This window comes from Gymnodraco acuticeps, unplaced genomic scaffold, assembly GCF_902827175.1.
Source record: "Gymnodraco acuticeps unplaced genomic scaffold, fGymAcu1.1, whole genome shotgun sequence".
NCBI classification, from domain to species: domain Eukaryota; kingdom Metazoa; phylum Chordata; class Actinopteri; order Perciformes; family Bathydraconidae; genus Gymnodraco; species Gymnodraco acuticeps.
In genome coordinates, this window is record NW_022991935.1 from 38,189 (window position 1) to 63,671 (window position 25,483).

The 25,483-nt window shown below is 42.9% G+C and overlaps 2 protein-coding genes across 4 annotated transcripts in view; both read right to left on the reverse strand.

Moving 5' to 3' along the window:
- exoc3l1 (exocyst complex component 3-like 1) overlaps positions 1-24,872 on the reverse strand; it is a 40,930-nt gene extending 16,058 nt beyond the window's left edge. For 2 of the 3 annotated variants that reach the window (XM_034200299.1, XM_034200298.1), the window contains exons 1-4: positions 22,836-24,872; positions 22,402-22,528; positions 12,064-12,239; positions 1,989-2,208 (exon numbers count right to left, since the gene is read on the reverse strand). In XM_034200299.1, the coding sequence (XP_034056190.1) occupies positions 1,989-2,208; positions 12,064-12,239; positions 22,402-22,528; positions 22,836-22,940 (628 nt within the window). In that variant the 5' untranslated portion in view covers positions 22,941-24,872. The remainder of the gene's footprint in view (positions 1-1,988; positions 2,209-12,063; positions 12,240-22,401; positions 22,529-22,835) is intronic. The other variant, XM_034200300.1, reaches the window with a different exon arrangement.
- Positions 7,116-9,456, reverse strand: LOC117535751. The gene is made up of 2 exons (XM_034200302.1): positions 7,942-9,456; positions 7,116-7,841 (listed from the first exon to the last, which is right to left on the reverse strand). Exon 1 carries the CDS (start codon positions 9,269-9,271, stop codon positions 8,354-8,356), a length of 918 nt encoding a protein of 305 aa, XP_034056193.1. The 5' UTR covers positions 9,272-9,456; the 3' UTR covers positions 7,116-7,841; positions 7,942-8,353.
- Positions 24,873-25,483: the final 611 nt, after the last annotated feature.

Genomic DNA, 25,483 nt, shown 5'->3' on the forward strand with positions numbered 1-25,483 from the left:
TGGTTCTCCATGGCTCGGCGGGACAATCCACCCTTGGGGGAAGACGCGTTTGCAGCGCCCAGTAGGGCGCGCCTCCTCCCCGCAATGGGACCTGCCGTTGGTGCTCGAGGCTCTGGTCACAGAACCATTTGAGCCTCTGGAGCGCTCCTCCCTGAAGGCTCTGTCATTGACAGCAGCTATGCTGCTTGCCTTGACTTCAGCCAAAAGAGTGTCCGAGCTGACCGCTCTGTCGGTACACCCGAGTTGCCTTTTGATCCGGGGTGACCGTAGTGGGGCGACACTCAGACCGAACCCCTCCTTTGTTCCCAAAAACCCAGGGAGTTTGTTCGTTCGTTGAGCACCTGAAAAAGCGCTTTGAAATTAAATGTATTATTATTATTATTATTATACAATTGAACGGCTTTAGTCTTCCACCCCATATTGGGGCAAGGGAGCCTAAATTACAGCTCCTCGGCCCAGTGCGTGCGCTGGCATGTTATGTAGAGCGAACGGCTTCCATTAGGCGCACCAAACAGCTGTTTGTGTGCTTTGGGGGGGGGGGGGGGGCGGTAAAGCTCTGTCCAAGAAGCGCCTGACAGGATGGCTCAGCGAGTGCATCTCATATGCCTACAGACAGGCTGGGAGGGCCTTCCCCACTGGGGTCGAGTGCACACTCTACACGGGGTATGGCCGTGTCTTCAGCCTTGTTCAACGGCGTGAGTGTGGAGGACATATGCATGGTGGCGTCTTGGTCTACGCCAGGCCCCTCCATAAGGTCTTATCTCTTGGACATGTCTGACTCCTTCTCATCCTCGGTGCTTGCTGGGGCAACACACAACTGGTGAGAGGGGGGGGCTGTGGTTCAGTAGGCACCCCCCCCGGGACATAGTGCGCTTATGTTTTCCCATGCGCCTTAGGGACACGGGAAACGTAGTATGCTGCAAACCCCGTACAGGATTGGAGGACACTCCTCCCCTTCCTCACTATTTTCCATGCACACTCAACACGAGTTAAGCGTGTATGAGTGTGGGGACCAAAAGCCGGTCAGGGGCAGTGTGATGGGTCGATGCTGCTGAACTACAGGGCGTTTATCCATCAGGGCTCCACCCACTGTACCCATAGAGTCCAGTAGCGGGCGGAGCCTGTGTAATATAACGGGAGGTTACATATTGTAACCCTGATTATATAAGCACAGGCGGAGCCCTCTACCTAGGGGCCCTGTCTTTCCTATGCCGCTCGCTAAAGAGGGTGTAGGATAACAGGATCTGGAGGCGTGGCCACCTTATATACTGTGCCTGCGTGCGCATTCAGGTAGACTTGCCCTGATTGGCCAGTTACGTTTATGCAACTCAGTATGTGAATGCTCGCATAGCATGGTTAAGGGTAGTACCCATAGAGTCCAGTAGAGGGCTCCGCCTGTGCTTATATAACCAGGGTTACAATATGTAAACCACCGTTTTGTGACATGTTCTCCATTTTAGAATTAAATGTTTTTTTAAATAAAATACAAAAATAAAATAAACTATAAGTTAAAGTAAAAATGTGCAATAAAAAGATACAATAAAATAAAAAAAACAAAGTAAAAAGGTTGATATAAACATAAGAAGTTAGACTAAAAAGATAAATATACTTTTTCTTTTTTAATATGAGAAGTTAAGGTAAAAATGCACGTTGTAATAAATATATATGCATACAGTGATGTATTGGTATTAATAAGATATAAATGCTAAATTGCACATTTTTGAAGGGTTTGGCTGCTGATGTTGTAGTCCAATGCCAGTCTTTTGAGTTAAACAGTCTGATGCTCTGTGGTCAATCTGGTGAATATAGTCTTAACTGAAGCTCCTCCTGTGACTGACCAGCATTGGAGACCATTATCCAAGAGGACCCATACCTTCTGGTTTTGCCAGTGTACTTGAATTTGATCCATCTAACGCACAGTTTGGTCGCTCTATGATATAATCATGAACAGAAATCATTATGAATGAATGAGTGTTCGGCCCTCTCACCAGAGTATAGTCGTGGCAGGTTGCTGACAGCAGCGAGGAGCTGACGGTGGCTGACAGAAACCTCTCTCATCCTCTCCAGAGACTTTACCCCCGCTGTGTTTCCATCAGACTCCAGTCCTGCTCTCTTCAGAGCCTGCGACACCTCCTTCAGCTCCCCCCGGGCACCCCGGAGCTGCTCCAGACCCCAGCCCACCCCCTCCAGGTACGACTGCACCATGGACTGGAAGGAAAGGAGCAGCACAGTGGTTACTATTGATCCCCTCTGACTGACTAACAGCTCCCCTCTGACTGACTAACAGCAACCATTTCTAAGTGCAACCATTTAGAGTACATATTGTGATCAACAAGTCCTCTAACTCATATGACCAAATGGGCCGATTGTTCAAGCCCTTATTACGACCAAATATATCGTTTGTTTAAGCGCTTAATACGACCTATAATTACGTTTTAAAGTTTTCGGCCTCTAGTGCTCCCGTTGAATGCAAACGTTACAGTTTATTCACAAATAACCCTCTGTAAAATCCTAAATTGTAGGATATTTTGGCCATTAAAACGCTTTTTGATTAGATCTCTAGCGAGAAGTGTATATTGTACTTTTAGAATCCATGTCCAGTCGATATGTAGGATCTATAGTTTGATAGATATTACGAAGATGATTTGAGGTATGCGGCAGCCTCCATGTAAAGTTACGGGTTGAAAACAGTATTTCCGGTCTCGACGTTTTCATAATAAAACCAATGATCAAATGATTTAACAGTGATATCTGCAATACTCATCAACTAAAAAACATCAGTTTATCCTTGTTAATTATATGACATTTATTGGTTTAAATTGTGTACAATGCTTTTGTGTTTTTCCCATAGGTTTTTCTCTTTCGATTCTGAGACACATTTCTTTTTTCAGAGGGGTTTGATCCCGCCGCAATGCACGTCGGGATATGGTGTTTATGTGATATGAAATCGGAAAACATTTAAAAGAAATAAAATAATACTTTTCTCTTTGGAAGTTATCACATAACGGCATTGTAATACACGGTTCGGCTGCATTAAATATTACACATCTGCCGTAGTTCTCTATTTATAGAGCCCTGATGAGAAGACTTCTAGACAAACTGGAAGAAATACCGCCAAAACTGAATATGTGACGTGGATCATAAATATATCAGCAATTAAACAACATCTTACATTTATTTTCACACAATACGTCTCCTTGCAGTATCAACACTAATTCGGCTGACTTTTATATTTGATCCAATTGGTAGATGGTCTGTATTTACACCATAACCGTGCACAGCTGATAGAAAGGGACTTTTTGTAGTTTTTAAAGATATTACCGATTTTCTGAACTACCTTTCCAACTCCTCATGCAGTTGACTATTACAGGTATACAGGTTCATGGTACAATGCATAAGTTTCAAATCGAGAGACTGAAACTGTATTTTCCTTTACCGTTCTGTTTTAATTTCACAATAAAGTTAATAGTAATATAATGTTTGATATTATTATGTTTTATTAACTACACCACTGTTTTTTTTTGTTTTTTTTTTAACAACTTTATTTTTCAGTTCATCACAAATACAGTATGTCTAACATTTATGACAACAAGTTGCAAACGCCCCAAATCCCACCCCCCTCCCCCTCCAGGTGGTATTCCCCAGTGAATAGACAAACGAAAAAAAACCGGAAAAAACGAATAGTCATAGAAATAAAATATAAAAAATATATAAATACAAGTAAAATAAATGAAAAAATAAGGAATATACCAAAATAAACACATACAACAAAAATGACGATAATAGACAGTATACGAGTAGATAATCAGATATAATAAAACATCACACACATAACCCAAAAAAGCATTTCAGTTTATGCTATTCTTATTGCCAGCCTTCTAAACCCTTAGTCTGACAAGGTACGCAACAACTTCAAGCCCAAAGTTAGGGACCCCAGAGTGCCCAGGTCAATAGTCAAAGACAAATGCAAAGTGAATCAGGTGAGAGATAGGCCTCTAACATGGGTAATAAATAGCGACCAAGTTTAGTCGTATTTGTTGACTAAACCGCGCACTGCATATCTCAATTTTTCCAAGTCTAGCCCAAGCATCACTTCCCTGATCCAGTGAATATAGGAAGGGGGATTTTTTCCTTTCCAATTTAGCAGTATGAGACGGCGAGCATGCAACGACGCATAGGCAACCGCATTTTTGTGGAGGGAGGAGAACCCTAGTCCAGTATCAACAGTTCCAAAAATAGCTGTTTGAGGATTAGGAGATAGCATCCTGCCTGATATTGCAGAGAGTGACCGAAACACAGAAGCCCAGAAACTGCTTGATGACGGACATGACCAGAACATATGGCCCAGGGAAACAGGAGAATAATGACACCTGGGACAGGTTGGAGCGACACTGGGAAAGATCTTAGCTAGTCTGTCGTTGGAGTAATGTAGCCGGTGTACTACCTTAAATTGGATTAATCCATGTCTAATACAGAAAGAAGAGGTGTGTATACGTGAAACAATGCTTCCCCAGGCTTCCTCTGAAATAGAATCACCAATATCTCATTCCCATGCTTTTTTAGTTTTGTCCCATGTTGGAGGGCAGTTATTCAGAATCAATGTATATATTTTGGACACAGCCCCTTTATTAAATGGATTCACATGAAGAACCGAGTGAGCTAGATCTTGAGAGGGTGGACATGGATATCCTGGAAAATGTTTAGACGCAAAAGACCGAGCCTGGAGGTATCTAAAAAAGTGAGATTTTGGTATGTTGTGATCCCTACACAAGTGTGTAAAGGATGCAAAACTGCCGTCACTAAAAAGATCTTGAAAATAGACCAAGACACTTATATGCCAAACAGCAAATGCCATGTCCAAACGGGATGGTGTAAAAAGGTGATTAGACATTATTGGCGAGAAACTGCATATGCTTTTCAGATTCATATGTTTCCTAAATTGACCCCAGATCTTAATTGAGTTTTGGACCACTAAGTTTGAGTTAAACTCACTTAAACATTCAATGGAAGGGGGGCAGTTAAAAATGAGATTGGGGAAACTGGGAGTGTGGACTCCAACTCCATTGTAGCCCATATTGGGCCCTCCTTGTCTGCAAATGTGGTACTCCAGTATGTGAGTTTAGCTATGTTAGCTGCCCAGTAATAAAATAGGAAATTAGGTAGACCCAAACCACCTTCAGATTTGCCTTATTTGTGCGTGCAGGCTTCTTATTCCATATAAACGCAGAGATAAGACTGTCTAGTTGGGCAAAAAAGGATTTTGGGATGAAAATCGGAATCATCTGAAACAGGTACAAATATCTGGGCAATATTGTCATTTTCACAGCGTTTATCCGCCCTGCTAGTGTGACAGGCAGCTTCGACCACCTATCTAGATCATTCTTGGTGCGTTCCAAGATAGATTTATAATTGTACTTTAAAATATCCTTAACCGAGCCTGCTATCTCAATACCCAAGTAAGTACATTTTTCATTTTCAATCCTAAAGGGCAGATGACCATAATCCTCCAGCCTTGCCATGTAATTGAGAGGAAATAGTAAAGATTTTGACAAGTTAATTTTGTAACCTGATATGTTCCCAAATGTCTTCAGCAAGGAGAGAACACATGGCATGCTTTCTATTGGGTCTGACATTTGCAAGAGCAGGTCATCCGCATATAGAGATGTTTTATGCACTGTGTTGCCCCTGGAAATGCCCTTAATCCTATTGTCCGTTCTGATAGCAATTGCTAAGGGTTCAATTGCAATGTCGAATATATAGGGTGACAGGCAGCATCCCTGCCTTGTTCCTCTGTAGAGCATAAAATATTCGGAAATAAGACTGTTTGTTTTAACAGCGACTGTAGGAGCTAAGTATATTGTCTTAATCCATTTACAAAAAACAGGTCCCAGTCCAAATGTTTCCAAGGCAGAAAAAAGATAGTTCCACTCAATCCTATCAAACGCCTTTTCAGCATCAAGGCTCAGGATAATTTCAGGCCGTACTGTGGATTTAGGGGACAATAATAAATTAAATAACCGCCGTACATTAAAAAATGAATGTCGCCCAGAGATGAAACCTGTTTGGTCTTTATCAATAATGGTAGGAATAAAGGCTTCTAATCGCTGCGCAAGGACTTTAGTTAATATTTTATAATCACAGCAAAGAAGGCTGATTGGTCTATAGGAACTACACTGTGAGGGATCCTTGTCTTTTTTCAATATCACTGAAATTGTCGCTTGAGAGAGTGTTGGTGGCAATTTACCATTAACCAGTGATTCTTCATAAACCGATTTTAAAACCGGCACAAGTTTTGAGGAATATTCCTTATAAAACTCGATGGGAAACCCATCCGGACCTGGTGCCTTCCCTGTACTAGACAGTCTGATTGCGCCTTCTATTTCTCCAACCGTTAATGGCTGCTCTAAGGAGCACTGGGAGTCTGGTGAGAGTTTTGGGATGTGTAAGGAATCCAGAAACGACTGAATTTCAGACGAGTTAACATCTACCTCTGATTGATATAAAGTAGAATAGTATTGCTTAAACTGGTCATTAATTATTTGGGGATTATGCAAAGTCGAATCGGCACCTGTATTGATCCTTGGGATCGTCTGTCCAGCCGCTTGAGCTGGAGTGCGAGGAGTCTCCCTGCTCTGTCCCCATGTTCATAGTAAACCTGTTTAGTTCTTAAAATATTTTTTTCAGCTCTCCACGTCGAAAGTGTGTTAAATTCAGATTGAAGCAGTACTTTTTCTTTAAAAAGATCTGCCGTGGGCAAGAAAGCATACCGTCTATCAACATCTGCAATGCTGTGTGTCAGTTCTTTAAGTTTCTTAGATTGCTCTTTATTTTTATGTGCAGTGTATGAAATAGCCTGTCCCCTGATGTAAGCTTTTAGGGATTCCCATAGAACACTCCTAGAAATATCCCTGGTGTCATTAATTTCTAGAAAAAAGTCAATCTGGCCACTGAGGTAAGTTTTAAAGTGTTCATATGAAAGCAAATGGGGGTCTAGACGCCAGGTGCGTTGGGGTGCTATATTACCAGGAAACATCATATCCATTTGTACTGGACCACAGCATTGTGTTATCAGACCATGGTCTGATAACACAATGCTGTGGTACTGGCTCCTGGGGATTAAGGGAAGTAATTGGTCATCTACAATGAAATAATCAATCCTGGAATACCTATGGTGGACAGGGGAGAAAAACGAAAATTGTTTAGTATTAGGATGTTTTGTCCGCCACGGGTCGGATAGGCCACAGGAGCGCAGGAAGGAGTTTATAGCTATCGCAGATGTTGACAGGGTACTATTAGGTCTAGGGTTGGATCTGTCAAGGTGGGCATGGAGAACGCAGTTAAAATCACCACCCAGTAACAATTTATAGGTAGCCTATTGAGGTCAGGGAGGGCTGAGAAGAAGTTTATGAAAAACTTTGAGTCATCCCAATTCGGTCCATAGATGTTAGCCAATATTAAAGGAGTATTAAACAACCTGCCAACTGCAACAATATATCTATCATTGGGATCAGATATTATTTCAGAGAGTTCAACAGGTATCCCCTTTCTAATTAAAATTGCTGTGCCCCTGGTTTTGTAATCAAAACGCGAGTGATACACTTGTCCAATCCAACTGCATCTTAGTCTCTTTTGGGAGTTAATATTCAGATGTGTTTCCTGCAGAAACATCACATCAGGCTTCAATGATTTTAAATGGGCAAATATTTTACTCTGTTTCACCATATTATTTAGGCCTTTGACATTCCAGCTGATGAAAGAGAATGCACCTTGTTGTTTATACAGCATCAGGAGCCATAACTCTGCCACTGGATACATGGTCTGGACTTGAAAGTTGGCAAAATCTGAACACATATGTGCAATCTTGGGTTAAGGCAATAGAAAACCAAAAAAGTACCATAAAACAGACAAAAGTTAAGAAAGTAACAAAAAATAAACTCTTACCATCCTCGATCCCCGGGCTGGTCTTCTTAAAGCCTGAGACTGCCCTACAAACACTCGTCCTACTCTTAGGCATATAACACGTCAAGACTAACCTAAACACTCGACTGAACTGTGCAAGGGCAGAACAATATGAATTTAAATGAAACATGGCCCTTCTCATAGTACCGACATTGCTGCACTTATGTGGTCATAACTTAAAACAGCCTTAAACACCTACAGTTGGGAGATATAAACAGCTATAACTTAAGAAAATCTGTATTGTTGTAATTTCCCTGACTCATTGTCCATAGTCCACACATAAAGCGCAACCAACTGTAGTGTAATTAACAGTCAAAAATGTAGTCATTGTGACACAGGCTGTGACATTATCCTGCAGCTCCAACAGTACCTGTCATGGCCCCAATATTGATTATCACTCTCCCTCCGGATCCCGCGGGTGCAAATCCGTCTCAATGTAGTGCTTTGCCTTGGTTGGGTCTTCAAATAACTTTTGATCTCCAGCTGAGGTTGTGATTTTAAGTGTGGCTGGATACACAAGTCCATACTTCACACCAGGGCATCTGCGCAGCAGCCCCCGGACCTCAGTAAACGCCACCCTCCTTTTCCTCACCGAGAGCGTGTAGTCCGGGTAGATGTAGAAACGCTTGCCATTGTGGAAGATGGGCCGCGCTCCCATGGCTTTCCGTATAATATCTGCTTTCTCCTGAAAGTAGTGGAATTTAATGATGATCGGCCTCGGGGCATCCCCATCAGCTGGTTTCGGCTGCAAGCCCCTATGTGCACGGTCAAGCGTCGGTGTGTAGTCCAGGCTCAGAGCATCCTGCAGTAGTTGAGCTATGGCTTTCTCTGGTTGAATATTCCCAGTCCCTTCCGCCACATCAACTAGTCGACAATTATCTCTCCGTGGTCGAGACTCTAGATCTTCGGTTTTGTCCACCAACTTGTTTACTTGTGAGGACAGCGTAGTAACTTTAGCCTCGAGTTCCACTACCCGGTTAGCATAGCAATTAGCCCCCTCCCCAAGGCCTTCAATGCGCGTTACGAAAGTTGCGTTCTCCTTCCTAACATCTTCAACAACCTTAGTAAACTCTGTGCGCACATTGAAGATTTCTGATCTTAAGTCCCTCGACAGGTTGTCTATTTTGGTGTGCAATTCACCTACAGCCACCGTCACCGTTGAGTCGATTTTAGTTAGCACACACTGCTCAGTCCGCTTCAGGGCGGCCATGATTGCCTGTGTATCCGACAGCGGCTCCGCTGACCCGGCCTTGTCTTCCTCAGGCGAGTCCGCAGCGTTTGGGCCTGGTTTCGGTCTTTGGTTCCTCTGCATTTTTTGAGAATTTTATGTACAACCAAATCAAAACACGGTTACTTTTAGATAGCTGAACACTTTAGAGACACATTTGCCCCACGGGAGCGAGAAAAGAGGCGAAAAATAACTTTTGAAATGTTCCTTCCGAAAACTGCATCCTCACATGTCGCTGCTCCCTACACCACTGTTTTTTTTAACCCGCACCGCCTAGTGGTTAAAGCACGTTATTGAAATTAGTTGTTGAATAAGTTATATTTGATGAAAACATTTAAATATTAAGAGTAGCCTACATACAAAATAAGGGTCAATGATAGAAAATATCAAGAAGATAATGTCGTGATCTCTACAATAAAACAGTTTAGTGCAGGACGTCCAAAGATATTAGGCTTGTTTGAGACAAGCAAGACCTGCGCAGTTGCGATCAACGTCTTGCTAGTGCGTTGCATGATGGTTAGTCATTTTGTCCGACTTGCTCTGGAGGCCCGCCCACATGAGACTTTGAAATTTCGCGGGACAAAGACGCCCGCAGCCTTGAGAGCGAGGCGAGGCGAGTTGGCGCAGTTGCTCTCCACGGGCTGCAGAAGCGAAATGCTTGATGGGAAACGTCTCGCTGGTATCTCGAGCTGAGCGCTCATTGGTGGTTTTTACCACGTGCTGCTGATGAAACTCTCCAATTGGCTGGCAAAAGTTTGTTGTTGTTTTGTGTCAGTTTTACGTCGCCACATCCATTCCCATTTTTCATCATTGTTCCACAATGTTTATCATCATTAAATTAATATCCATATATTTTATACTATACTGCTTACCGTTTTCATACTTTATATATCTTAGCATATTCATACACACTGTTCATGCTGCTCACAGGCTGATATCTAGTGTATTCATACCCCTCACTGTTTATTCATCATTCAATTCATTTTTATTCTGTAGGTTGTGTACATTACTTTTCACTTTACTGCTTGTTGCACCTGGTTAGAAGCTAAACTGCATTTCGTTGTCTCAGTACCTGTAATATGTGCAATGACAATAAAGTTGAATCTAATCTTGAGCAGGAACAAATGCATTTACTTAGTACATATCTGACATTAACGAATATACACATTTGTGCATTCTTTATAAATGCAAACTTGTCAAGACCACTGACGGAAGTAGTTTTGAAAAGTAATAAGTGGTTCTGTCTTTTACATGTATTCAACCCCCCTTGTACTGATTTGTTTCAAAATGAACTGACACTTGAGTCATTCATTTGTAGTGATATAATAATTGTGGGATTTCTATTGCATCCACTTCATCTGCAACGAAAAACGCCAACGCAATTTCCGACATTGCAAACCCAGCCAGTCAAGCCGACTCCGAGCTGTCCGACTTAAGACGAGCTTTTTGACACCTCCCCCGGCTGCGATCGGCTACTCTCGTCTACTTTCGAGGCGAGCCGCAATGTGTCTCAAACAAGCCTATTAACAGGACGATGTGCAAAACAGACAAACTAATAAGGCTGAATTTGACTCAGGTGTAACTAAAGTCTGATTTAAGGGTTGTTTATATTTCACATCATTAATCAGAATCTGCAAAGTAACACAAATAAATGTAGTAGAGTAAATATACCAGGTTAACCTCTGAATTGTAGTGGAGTAGAACAAAGTAGTATGCTGCTGTAACAAAAACATTTCCCAACTTGGGATCAATAAAGTATCTTATCTTATCTTAAGATGATCGATGGCTACTGCCATATTTGCTAAATGTGCCTCTGAACCTATACAAGTGCATGTTTCAGGCTTATCAATGAACAACAGGAAGGGTCACAGACATAAGACCAGCTGTTAAATAAAGCTCTTCTGACCTTAGCTGTCATGTGGGTATATTAATGCTGCCCATTATGGACACACTAATTGTGGGAAATACGTAAACATCTTTTAAAACTACAATTCCCAGTAGAGACGTGCCATAGAACATGTTGCGAAACACACAATAGCCAGCATGTGTAATTCTGGGGGGGCTGGACCCGGGGGCTGGACCCGTCCAAGTCCAGTTTTGGAAAGTCTGCCGTGGTTCCATTCCATTTCAAAGAGCTGTTTGACGCTCGGCGTAACCTTGTCGCACTGCCACTCCAACATCCAATCACAGGGCTTGATGACTAATCACGGGGTTTGTAAAGCAAGGCGGGTGTTGTAGTCCCAAACGATAGCTGGGGATTCTGGGTAGTGTAGTGTCTTCGGAAACTCTGTAGTGTCTAAACTCCAAATAAACAATTTGTTTTTCCGAATCGAAGGTTAAAAACACAAAAGCATTGTACACAATTTAAACCAATCAATATTGTGTAATTAACAAGGATAAACTGATTTTTTTTAGTGGATGAGTAATGCAGATATCACTGTGTAATCATTTGACAGTGTGGGGAATACTTCTGGTTTTATAATGAAAACTTCAAGACCGGAAAAACTGTTTTCACCCACGCTAACTTTACATGGAAGCTGCATACACGTTATCCTGGCGAGACCTCAAATCATCTTCGTAATATCTATCAAACTATAGATCCTACACATCGACTGGACGTAGATTATAAAAGTACAATATACACTTCTCGCTATAAATCTAATAAAAAAACATTTTAATGGCCAAACTATTCCACAATTTAGGATTTTCCAGATAGGGTTATTTGTGAATAAACGGGAGCATGTTTTTTCTTACACGACCACTAGAGGTGCTACACTTTAAAACGTGACTCTGGGTCGTATTAAGCTGCTGAACAATCGACCTATATGGTCGTTTTTTGTAGGAGGACAGGCTGATTGTGATGTCTGTGGTGTCACCTTGAGTCTGGTGTGTATGGAGGCAGTCCTCTGACTCTCTCTCTTCCTGTACTGGCTCAGCCGCTCCAGATGCTCCGGCCGACAGAACACACCTGAAGCCCACTTCAGGGCAGCGCCCCGGGCCAGGCACTCGGCCCGCTCCACCTCCGGCCATATCTGAGCCACCTGCAGTGAATCTGACAGAACACCAGGGAACAATAACATTATTGTTATAACTATATGTAGCAGCTAGTGTCTCCATGCTCATTTAGACGATACTAACACACCTAAATCTCCAACCAAGTGCTAGACTTTAACAAGGAAAATCAAATATGTGGAATAAAAAAGACAATATCTGGTTCTGCTGCATCCATTCTGATCCTTGGTGTTGGAATGCAAAGCTAAAATGGGGCAGTACTCTTTTAAAACCCACATTTTTGGATTGTATTATAATGTACATTTTCAGTTGACATATGTTTTGTCTGCCAATGCCTTTTTACCTACTACTACTGGGATTTGCCCAGGACAGAAATGTTCAGATTCCTGTCATTTTTATTACATTTACAATTCTTTAAGTTTAGTAAAGAACCACTAGGAAATGTAATATTACAATAACTGAATAAAAGAAAAAGGAATGAGGATTTTTCTTGTTGTTGGTGTTGTGACTCGACAGATATGTTAGGTTTAGTTATGTTTTACTCTAGTTTTGTGTTTTAATCTTGTCACTTCCTCTTTTTATTTTGAAAGTAATCTTTCCTGTCATTCCAGATCCCACATTTCCTGCCTTTGTATGTTTCCCACCCGTGAGATTGCTTGGCCCTGCCCTGATTGTCTTCACCTGTGCCCATCCCCCTCACCTATATATGGACCTGGTGTTTCTTTGTTCCTTTGTCAGTTCGTTATGTTTCATGTCGTGAGCACCTAGGCCTTTTGAATCCTGATACCTACCTTGCGATTTAGACCTTTTGCCAAGTGAGTTTTTGTGTTGCTGTACAACTTAGTTTTGGCTTTTTAACTACTTTCTATTTTTTGAAAGTACGATTTAGTTTTTGTTATTAAAGAACATTTTATTTTTGGACAACTGTCTCCGAGTCCTGCTTTTGGGTCCTGCGTCCTGTGTCTCGGTTCATAACAGTACGAACTGACCAAAATATGGACCCAGCGGATTCAGAGACAGTGAAGATAGCTCTGCAAGCTCAAGGAACGAGACTACACCAGCATGAGGAGCAGCTGGGCACCATCAACCTGGGGGTGAGGGACCTGACCGGCCGTCAGGAAAATGTTCAAGCCTCCGTCAATACTCAGGTGAATCACCTTGCCGAACAGCTGCACCGTGTCCTCGCTCACCTGGAAGCTGGTTCATTCCCTCAGCCTCCTGCTGTTGCTCACACACCAATTGCTCCAGCTGACCATGTGCCACTCCATGCTCCACCGCCTCGTCTGGCATCTCCAGAGCGATTCTCCGGAGATTCCGGTGACTGTCGCCCTTTCATTGTTCATTGTGATCTCCATTATAAATATAACCCTGCTGCATTCTCCACTGATCACTCTAAAGTGGCCTTCATGGTGAGCCACTTAACGGGGAGAGCAGCGGCCTGGGCTACGTCCGAATGGGCGAGAGATTCACCTACCTGTAATTCTCTGGATGTATTTACAGACACTCTCACCAAGGTGTTTAATCGCACGGCTCCTGGAAGGGAGGCAACCAGAGCACTGATGCAGATTAAGCAGAGTCAGCGCAGAGTATCGGACTATGCCATTGAGTTCAGGACCCTTGCAGCAGATAGTGGCTGGAATTCTTCAGCACTGCTCGACGCCTTTTTGTCTGGTCTTTCGGATTCCATTAAAGACCAGTTAATACCTTTGGACCTCCCAGAAGACTTGGATTCTGTCATTGCACTGGCAGTTCGAATAGACAATAGACTGGCCGAAAAAGACAAAAAGAAAGGTTCAAGAATGTGGCACGTCTGCCTCGACATCAAGGGGACACACCAAGCCATCGTCCCGCCTGGAGACCTCCTGCCGATACTCCTCCTGAGAGAAGAGTGCTCCCTAGTGTCTCAGAGGAGCCCATGCAGTTGGGTCGGGCAAAGTTGACTCCGGAGGAACGTCTTCGGCGCATTCAAGTAGGGCAGGTGTTTTTACTGTGGGGAGCAGGGGCACCTCCTGGCTTCTTGTACAGCAAAAGATCGGGCTCATCAGGGACGAGGAGGACCCTGGTGAGCCGACTGTCATCTGGATTCCCTCCTCGTACGTTGACACAGGTACAGGTAAAAGTAGACAGACATGTTTTAACTCAGGGGGTTTTCATAGACTCTGGTGCAGATGAAAGTTTAATGGATTGGGGGTTGGCCAAGAAATGGAACTGTGTGGTAATTCCTTTGAAGCAACCGTTAAAGGCCTCTGCTCTGGATGGTCGGTTATTGTTTACCGTTACCCACTGTACTATGCCCATTGAAATAACCGTAAATGCAACACATACTGAACACATGACTTTCCATTTATTTGACTCGGCTCAGCATCCACTTATTCTTGGTTACCCATGGTTAGTCAAGCACAACCCACACATAGACTGGAGATCTGGGAGAGTTAAGGGATGGGGAGAGGACTGCAAGCATTTCTGTTTGAGAGACAATAAGACTGGTGACAACACTCCCCATGCTAGAAGGATTGAGACCCAAGCTGTTGTTCAGATTGCATGTACAGAAATGACTGAGGCTATCCAAGTACAGGAGCAAGATTTCTCTGACAAGTCCAAGCTGCGCAATTGCTATTGGAACCTAAAGGAGGTTTTTAAGTAAAGCCCGAGCCACTGACCTGCCACCACATAGGCCTAATGACTGTGCTATAAACTTGGTATCTGGCTCCCCCATTCCCAAAGGTCGCCTCTACTCTCTTTCCGGACCCGAAAGGGAGGCCATGAACAATTATATTGAGACCTCCTTGCAGGCCGGACTCATTCGCCCTTCCTCGTCACCGGCGGGAGCGGGCTTCTTTTTCGTAGACAAAAAGGATGGATCACTCCGGCCCTGTATAGACTACAGCCCTCTGAACTCAATCACCATCAAAAACAGGTACCCTCTCCCACTCATCTCCTCCGCCTTTGAACTTTTGCAAGACGCCAACATTTTCACCAAACTGGATTGAAGGAATGCTTATCATTTGGTGAGAATCAGGGAGGGGGACGAATGGAAGACTGGATTTAACACACCTAGTGGACACTATGAGTACCTTTTGGCTTGACAAACGCACCGGCAGTGTATCAGGCCCTCATAAATGAGGTGTTGGGGGACTTCCTGAATAAGTTTGTGTTTGTATATCTTGATGACATTTTGATTTTTTCTCCTGACAACATAACCCACCAGCAGCATGTATGTCAAGTCCTCGACCGCCTGCTACAGAACCAACTTTATGTTAAAGCAGAGAAGTGCGAGTTCCATGTCCAAACCACATCGTTCCTGGGTTTCATCATTGCCCCCGGTCAAATAAAGATGGACCCTGCCAAGGTCAGTGCCGTGGCCGAGTGGCCAGTTCCTGTCAACAGGAAAAAACTACAGCAGTTCCTGGGGTTTGCAAATTTTTATAGACCTTTCATCAGAAATGTCAGTTCTATTGCTTCCCCGCTACATGTACTTACCTCTCCTCATGTCCCTTTTGAATGGAACTCCAAAGCTGCTAACGCTTTTCAAGCTCTAAAGGAGATGTTCACCTCTGCTCTAGTGTTAATTTCGTTGACTAAAACTATGACGAAATATTTTCGTCAACAACCTTTTTTTCCATGACGAAAACGAGACGATGACGAGACGGCACCGACGGCAGTAAACAATAACTGTAACGAAATCATCATGCAATATCGTTGACGAAAAGTGACGAGACGAAAATGTAGTTTACTAAATAAAAACTATGCCAAAATCTCTCTTTACTTTCGTTGACGAAAAATGAGGAGACTAAATATTATCAAAGATAACGTTACATCTCTGATAGTCAGTTTTTCTCCCAGCAGTTCCATTTCCGGTTCTGCGGCAGGGCAGCAGCTGTGTGTGTCTGTGCTGCGCGCGGTGGTAGATTTGAATTACACTGAGCAGCGGCACACTGTGAACTGTCAGGAAGACTCGGGTCTAACTCATGGTCTAACTAACCTTATTTAACAGAAAATAAAATGGCAACAACAGGGCTTGGGAGCAGTGGTCGCACTCGCGTTAACCGAATACCCCCCCGTCAGCGCGAGTGATTGATAAATTGTGCACTCGACGGATAATAATGGATTATTGAAATGTTACGATCCTGTCCGTCAAAATGACAACGAAAAAGTCTAAAGCCACCACTGCTTGGGAGAAAGAAACAATGTGATATTTGGCCCCATTTTCGCTACAATGAGGCGGAGAAAAAAAGCGAATGCATTGTTTTATCAGAAGGGAAGCAATGTGGCCATAACACAGGTAAAAACACCACAAACCTGACCAGATACTCTCTGCAAAGCTGCATTCTTAATCATTCAATCTGTGTTTTTCATCAAATAAGGACAAGATATAATCTTATTTATTTATATATACTAAAATGACAAATTATTGGTTTTGGCTAGACTAGTTTGACTGAAATGTTCTATATAATCTGATGACTAAAAAAGACTCAACAGTTTTCATTGACAAAAAGTAGACTAAAATAATCAGTTTTCTTTGACTAAAATAAGACTTTTAGTCGACTAAATCTTGACTAAAATGTTTACTGTTTTAGTCGACTAAAATAAGACTAAAATGCTCAGTCTTTTAGTCGACTAAAACTTGACTAAATAAAAACAGGATGAAGGTGACTAAATATGACTAAAACGAATTTTTTTAACACAGGACTAAGACTAAAGCTAAATTAAAAAAATAGCTGACGAAATTAACACTACTCTGCTCCCATCCTCACCATCCCAGATCCACTTCGACAGTTCGTGGTAGAGGTGGATGCCTCTAACCTCGGTGTGGGGGCAGTTCTCTCTCAGCGGGCTGCAAAGGATAATAGGCTCCATCCCTGCGCTTATCTCTCCCGTAAGTTGTCCCCAGCGGAAAGGAACTACGACGTGGGCAATCGTGAACTACTGGCAGTGAAACAAGCCTTGGAGGAGTGGAGACATTGGCTAGAGGGGGCCGCTCAGCCGTTCCTGGTATGGACAGACCATAAGAACCTCGAATACATAAAAAAGGCTAAGAGACTGAATTCACGCCAGGCTAGATGGACACTTTTTTCAGTCGTTTTGATTTTAGACCTGGCTCCCAGAATACCAAGCCAGATGCCTTGTCCCGTCTGTTTGACCCTGAGCCTGCTGCCAAGGAACCAGAACCCATCCTACCACTGAACCGTGTGGTAGGAGCGGTAACTTGGCAGATAGAAAAAGAGGTGCAGCAAGCAAATGTTAAGAGCCCAGCACCTAAGGAGTATCCGCCTGATAGGCTGTTTGTTACAGTGCCCTTACGCTCCAAGATCATTCACTGGGCTCACACGTCCTTGCTCACTTGTCATCCTGGGGTTAGAGGAACCCTGTTCGAACTTAAGCAGCGTTTCTGGTGGCCGTCCATGGCTAAAGATGTTGGTGAATATGTGAATGCCTGTCCTGTTTGTGCTCGCAGCAAAACTTCTTCCAGGTCTCGGGCTGGTTTGCTGCAGCCGTTGCCCATTCCTCAACGGCCCTGGTCTGACATATCCATGGACTTTGTTACTGGACTCCCGGTGTCTCAAGGTAATACCACTGTGCTAACAGTGGTAGATCGTTTTTCTAAAATGACTCATTTTATTCTATTGACCAAGCTACCCTCGGCCAAGGAAACGGCGGAAATTATGATGGTCAATGTATCCGGATACATGGATTTCCCAGGGATATTGTGTCAGACCGGGGCCCACAGTTTGTTTCCAAGTTCTGGAAAGAGTTCTGCAGTCTCATTGGAGCCACCGCTAGCCTCTCCACTGGGTATCACCCCCAGTCCAACGGACAAACGGAGAGATTAAATCAAGTGTTGGAGACATGTCTGAGGTGCTTGGTGGCTGAGAATCCCTCATCGTGGAGCAAGCACCTAACCTGGGTGGAATACGCCCACAATTCTCTTCCCACCTCTGCCACAGGTCTGACTCCCTTCCAGTGCGTCTTTGGCTACCAACCACCCATGTTTGCTGAGACTGAAAAGGAGGTCTTGGTCCCGTCTGCACATGCCCTGGTCAGACGTTGCCACCGCATCTGGGCGGCTGCCCGTCGAACCCTTCTAAGGAGTTCTTCTTCAATGAAAAGGGGGGCTGACCGACATTGCCGGCCAGCTCCAGTGTACCAGCCTGGGCAGAAGGTGGGGTTGTCCACGAAAGATCTACCCCTCCATGTCGCTTCAAGAAAATTAGCCCCCAGGTTTGTTGGTCCCTTTCCAATAACGAAGATTGTGAACCCTGTGTCTGTGCGCCTGCGACTCCCCAGGTCCCTGCGGGTCCACCCTACATTCCACGTTGGGAAGATCAAGCCTGTCAAGGAAAGCAGTTTGGTGCCCGCAACTAAACCTCCGCCACCCCCCAGAATTGTTGATGGTGGCCTTGTTTATACGGTCAAGAAACTGCTGGCAGTCCGGAGAAGGGGACGTGGCAAGCAGTTCGTTGTTGACTGGAAAGGCTATGGAGCAGAGAATAGGATGTGGATCCCTTCTCGCTACGTTGTGGATCAGGAGTTGATCAGGGATTTCTACAGGCAACATCCTAATCTGCCTGGGCCGTCAGGAGACGTCCCTAGAGGGGGGGGGGGTAATGTTGTGACTCGACAGATATGTTAGGTTTAGTTATGTTTTACTCTAGTTTTGTGTTTTGATCTTGTCACTTCCTGTTTTTATTTTGAAAGTAATCTTTCCTGTCATTCCAGATCCCACATTTCCTGCCTTTGTGTGTTTCCCGCCCGTGAGATTGCTTGGCCCTGCCCTGATTGTTTTCACCTGTGCCCATCCCCCTCACCTATATATAGCCCTGGTGTTTCTTTGTTCCTTTGTCAGTTCGTTATGTTTCATGTCGTGAGCACCTAGGCCTTTTGACTCCTGATACCTACCTTGCGATTTAGACCTTTTGCCAAGTGAGTTTTTGTGTTGCTGTACAACTTAGTTTTGGCTGTTTAACTACTTTCTATTTTTTGAAAGTACGATTTAGTTTTTGTTATTAAAGAACATTCTATTTTTGGACAACTGTCTCCGAGTCCTGCTTTTGGGTCCTGCGTCCCGGTTCATAACAGTTGGTCAGCTATAGCCTTTTACATTAGAGTGCATTCAACATGTACTTTCTAAGATGACGTAAGCAAATGTGAAAGACAATTAATAATATGGCTGACAAACATTTCCTTCCGTAATATTCAATTAGTAAGCTAAATCTAGTACACATCTTGCGTCTTAATTTAGTATGATGGCTTGACACATCATGATAGTTATATAGGTAGCATTTTCCAGTTTGTTGACAGGCACAACTTTGGGAAAAATACATCTGCAGAACCAGAAAGCAGCTGGTTTAGTTTAGTCAAACAATGAGAACCAGAGATCACTTTTGTAAGTCGATCAGCAGAACCACACCTAGCTCAGCAAACATGCAATATTGTAAAATGCTGGCTCACTTTTTATTGGATTTTAGGTTCTGCCTGAGAATCAACTTGTGATTCCTTCACATTATGATGCACACACCACTCTTGGTTTCCTGCACTAACATCAAAATATGCTTTTATGGAATAAACAAGTCATGAAGCAGAGCAGAGGGAATACTTTACACCGCAAATACATTATATGTACGGTGCATGACTATTGATGCTGTTGAATAAGGGACCTGACACTTCAGGTTTGCCTACTCATCTTAACAGTTTTCAGAGGGAAAAACGTTTCAATCATAATTGGGTAAGTTTGGTACCAAATGGATTTCAAAATGTCAGTTTTAAAATATCAAACTTAACCACAAGAAGAGGAAGTTTAGACTTGTGCCAACTGAGTTTAACAATATTTCTGTCACCACAGGAGCTTTGCATACAAGACATTTTCAGCAAATAATCCAGTGTGGTGAGACAGTTCTCCATCCTGATTATGTATTGCATTATTCAGTGATTCTGTGACATCTCCGAAATGTCCTCCGGGCTCTTCTATGCTTCCAGTTTGTTATTGTCCTACTGAGGCCATCACTGCAAAAAAGAGACTGTTTTGGGCATGCTTAGCAGCAGTTTTGATATGCTGAACAGTCTGAGTGAAACATTTATCTGCACTCTAATGGAGAGCATCTTTCCTTATTTCATTTCTCATCTTTTAGTCAGCTAGACTGGCAGCCATCAGTCATGTGAGAATGCCTCATTTAAACACATCTTAATTGAATATTGTGCTGGGTATTGACTCAGCAGACAGTACCCTAACCCACCAGAATACAGAGATTCAGTGCCATACGTCATGTATGGTCGATCTGGAAGTTAGCATAGCAAAAGCTCCCTCCACAAAAAGCAATGGGATTTTTCCATTGGGTTTTTGAATATTGTAGAATAAAAAATATCTATGGCATACACACATTGATGATACTTACACATTTTGTTTAGCAGGATCATTTTCACATATTAACACCACTTTATGATTTTGAAGTGTAAATGCTATCGCCAGAATTACAAAAGCTAGCGCTGGGCCATAAACAAACTATATCATGGTCACATGACTTCACGTCACCACCGCTAAGCTAAAGCCGGCTAATGTTCCGCGGGATGATGTTTAGTCGTCTCATTCAGCCACCTGTTAACACGTTCATATTTAAGACACATAAAAAGGAAGCTTCAGACGTTCACCAGTGGGATATTTACTGATATCTTTTATTTTATGAAATTCTCTTCAGCTTGTGCTAACCACAAACCTTATTTCACGCGTCTAACAAAGAACACGTTTATCACCGTTGACATCAAGACGAGGGAACCAGAAGTGGTAAAACTCATTTCAGGGTTCAGGAGTCATTGCTGCACCCATCTATTAAGCAGTCATTCTGTGAATGTAGGAATACTGCTAAATACTGTGATAACATTTTAGATGAAAGTGTTAAGATAACATCATTAAATCAGTGGTTGATTAAGCAGGCATGACTAAAAGTTCAGGTTTTGGTCTTGGTAGGAATAGCTACTCCTGACTGTGTGATTGTGTCGATTACACAGACAGGACTGTCTCTGTCTAGCAGGGGGTCACGGGACACTGCTATCTCCTTCCAACATTAAATCTGAGTGCTCATCATCAGCAGCTCTGCAAAACAACACACCATTGTGCCCACATTCAGGAAAGTGATGAGTCAGGTGAGCCTCTGCTGCAACAGCACAGTGAAAATCACAAGAGGACAATACAGCAGTGAGTCACTGATTATAATGGCAGGTTGGTATGGAAACCAATCGATCATCTCATGATGGTACACAGTGGAGCGTTTAAGCTGGTATGATGGCCGGCCTGCTGTCAAAAAGGACTCATGCTAGACCTACACAAACAATGCTATACATTCTTTTTTTATGCAGATACATGTTGTCTTTAAAGAGGCTCTCACCCAATTCTACATGTAGAAGAGGCCCTATGATGCTAATGTTCAGGTTCATTTCTGTATTCTGTGACATGTTCACATGCTTCAATGTTCAAAAGAATAATACATTTTTCTCATACTGCTTGTGCTGCAGCACCTGTTTTCACCCTCTGTCTGAAACCAGAGCCCAGTCTGCAAGGGATGGAGATGCAAAATATGCTGTTGAGCAATATGCTAAGAGTCAGATCCATATTTTCGGGGGTTTGACCCATATAGGAACTAAAGTTACCTTAGGATATATCGTCCTCTGCTACACCAATTAGCCAACTTTTATCAGTCCCCCCCAAAATACCTTCACTTAATTGAAATGCAATACTAAAATGCCAGACTTTCCCTTTAAAGTCCACCATTCTCATAAAAGTCATTCCATGACAACTGGGCTTTATTTGCTGATAAAGATCATGTGATAAGACTGAAAGCTCCAGAACAGCGACTAAATGGACCTTGTAGTGATACTGTTTGAACAACTGTATGAAATTGCATTTAGTCCATCAGGACATATTATATTCAAACTTACTGATGAACTTGTAGAGTGTGTAGCTGATTATTGTGATCTCAACCGCTGTGTTCCGGGAGGAACCTCCATCACACTAAGGGTGGTTGACAAGTGCCGCCCCATGAATAAATGCATCACTCTAAACCTAATGATTCAGTTGTTGTTTTTGAATAGTTCAATCATTTAATCACTGTAGCCATGCACAGCTTTGTTTCATCTGTAGTAAGACACTTTATAAGAAGTGGGTGTTGGCCTTGTCAATGTTGTCAACAGTGTGTGTCTGTGCATCCAGTTACCTTCTGGTTTGTCCCGGCCATTCTTCGGATCCCCTGCAGACATTGGAGTTGAGTTTTCAGCTGCCCGTCCACCCCACGAGTCTCTGTTTCCCCGGGGACCGGCTCTGAAGGGGTCCGGGGGGCAAGGCTGGCAGAGGAGGGTGAAGAAGGACAGAGATGAGACAGAAAAGAAGGAGGAGGAAGAGGAGAGAGCGTGGAGAGAGGGCATATATCCATTCTACTGACGGCTTTCCTCTACTCCCTCACACACACTCTCTCTCCCAGACACATCCTCTGCTGAGAGGCCGGCAGGAAAGGGAGGGAGCAGGGGGGAGGAGAGGGAAGAGAATAATTCTGGCGGGTGGGGAGGGGGAGGTTGAGGGGAGAAAGGGGCAGGGATAGGGATGTAAGCTGTGTTGAACATGTTGAAGAATGATATAGAGAATAATATTTACCTCAGATTTCAAAGCTCTCACACTGTCTATGTTAGGTGACAACATTGTGATGGATACATCCTGGATGATAGTACTTAGCTCGCATGTCAACAGATCCATCTCCATGACAACTGAGCAAACTCCACCCACTGATTGAGATGTGATGCGGTTTTAAGACCTGGATAGAGCTTGTGAGGCAAATTCAGTTGGAATTGTTTGGTCACAAAGAATTGACGGGGTCAAGAATGAACTGCATGCTTTAATACATACTTTTTAAAGGAGTAGTACCACATTTAAAGAAATAATCGTAATTACTTTTATTGCAGAGTGTAAGATATCAACATTGTTTTTTTGTCTGCACAATAAATATGAAGTTACTGCCAGTCGTCAGTTAGCTTAGCTTATCTTAAGTGGAATAGACATCCTGGATACAAAATCTACTACAATCACCTCTACAGCTCACTGATTGAGAAAATGATGAAGAATTTACCTACATGGATTTGTAACTGGTTGCGAAATGATTTGTTCCAGAGGCTTCAGTACTTTTGATTCATGTAACAACCATGAAGACAGAGATCAATATTCCTCAAACCCATGCCTGGTGGACAAACCAATCTACATCTTTGTTTTTCTTTAATCTTTGTATTTATTTGTTGTGACGTGTTGGCATTTTTCTGTCAGAAAAATGCCACTTTCTAATAACGAAGCAAAATATGTTACTAGTTACGAGTTATGGTGTATTCGTAGCATCAAAATAACTTAAACACAAGTATCAAATTAAAAAGTATTAATATAATAAGTTATTATAATTGTGTCAATAGCAGGGGAAGGGACCAGGAAAACAATGCAGATGGTGGCAGAAAGGGGGGGGGGGGGGTAGGTACTGTAAGTGGACGTATGGTGTTCCACAAAACCTCTTAAAGGGAAACCAATAAAGCACAGTTACAGGAAGAAACGATGTATAATGCATGTCATTAGCCTGCAAGCAGTCATAAAATAAGGGAACACAAGGAGCCAAGAACTAATGGAGGCCACTGTAAGGGAAACTTCTGCAGCAATGGAGAGTCAGGACTCAGAGACATGAGGAGAGTTGGAGCTTTGATGTCAAACACTGGTGTTTTATTACAAGTATCGGCCGGAGAATTTCACATCACAAGTCACAGCAGCCAGAGGTTCTGACTGCACGGGTGGGTTGCCACATCAATTCTGCCCAGCCTCTCTCTCGATAGACCTTTTAACTAGTTTACAGAGAGTTAAATCAACATATTGGGGCAGAATAATCTAAACAGCTGGGCCCACTGAATCACTTGCGTCTGACCCTTAACCCTTTAACTGCCGGACCAAGAAAAAAGCTATGGAAAAATTATTGTTTTGCATTTTCTTATCAAATGGGCCACAAATAAGCACAAACAATTTTTATTTTTTTTTGACTAGCTATTCATTTACCATATTTTATTGGAAAACATCTCTGAAACTCTGAAAAAGTCATATTGTTAGCTTACCATAAAAGGCCAATTCGACCGATTGGTTGAGCATATTTTCAGAAAAATAATTACACCCTTATTAAAACTTTTTTTGTGCATCAAGTTATCTAATTATGTTCAGTCAGTGCCCTGCCACTAAAATATGTCAAAAAGGATATGGTTACCTTACAAAAGTTGACCAAAAAGAGTGATTTCTTCAGCAGTGATTTTTAGCATGCCAACTTTCTCAGAAGAAGCTAGCTGAAGGACATTCTGTTTGAACCACAGTGACATCTAGAGGTTGTTTTGTGCATAACATGTCAACCAAAGGGTAGAGCTGGCTGAATCAGATGGAGTTCAACTACTATCAAGACACAAAATGTGCTCTACCAAATGGTGGTGCTGGCAGTTAAAGGGTATGCCTCTAAGCCAGCGTTCTCACCCATAAACCATTTGTGACCCAGATTTGACCAGTCATAGACTGAGAAATATCAACATATGACTGCATTACCACATTCCTTACGGGAGATAACAGAGCCAGGGTTGGTCATAAACGTCAAAGGGCAAAAGGTTAAATATCTAGGGGCAGGGGCGGTTCTAGGGGGGGGGGGGGGGGGGGGGGGGGGGGGGGTGCCCCCCTAACACTGACCTCTGACCCCCCTAACAATGAAAAGTTTTTTTTTAAAGTTTTTTTTTTTTATAAATGTATATTTTCTGGTACTCGGTTTGCCAAAAACCGCAGGATTTTGTTGCTGTAATGTGAGATTGTGCAGACACCCTTATGTAAAGTAGAGATGTTTTTTGCCTTTATTTTTATATAAATATGGTGTTAGTGCAATGTTTGCACTATAACTTAAGCTGAAGCTAACAGTAATAACTATAAGATCTATCTGAAATAAATAAGTGTACTGAAACAAATACCAATAACTGTATTGCATTGTTTTCTTATGCGCAATTACTTCATACTGTCTAATTCTCCTTTTCGTCCTGCCCCCCTCAGAAAATAACTGGCCCCCCAGTGGCCCCCCCCAGTCAAATTGGTCTAGAACCGCCACTGCCTAGGAGTAAAGACAGAAATATTCCCTCACAGCCACGGCTGTTACTGCTTCCTCAAGTCACTGTTCCCTCTACAGGACAGAATGGTCAAGCCAGACAGTGTTCTGAACATTTCTGTAGTCAACATTCTTTAACACCAAATCTACTCAG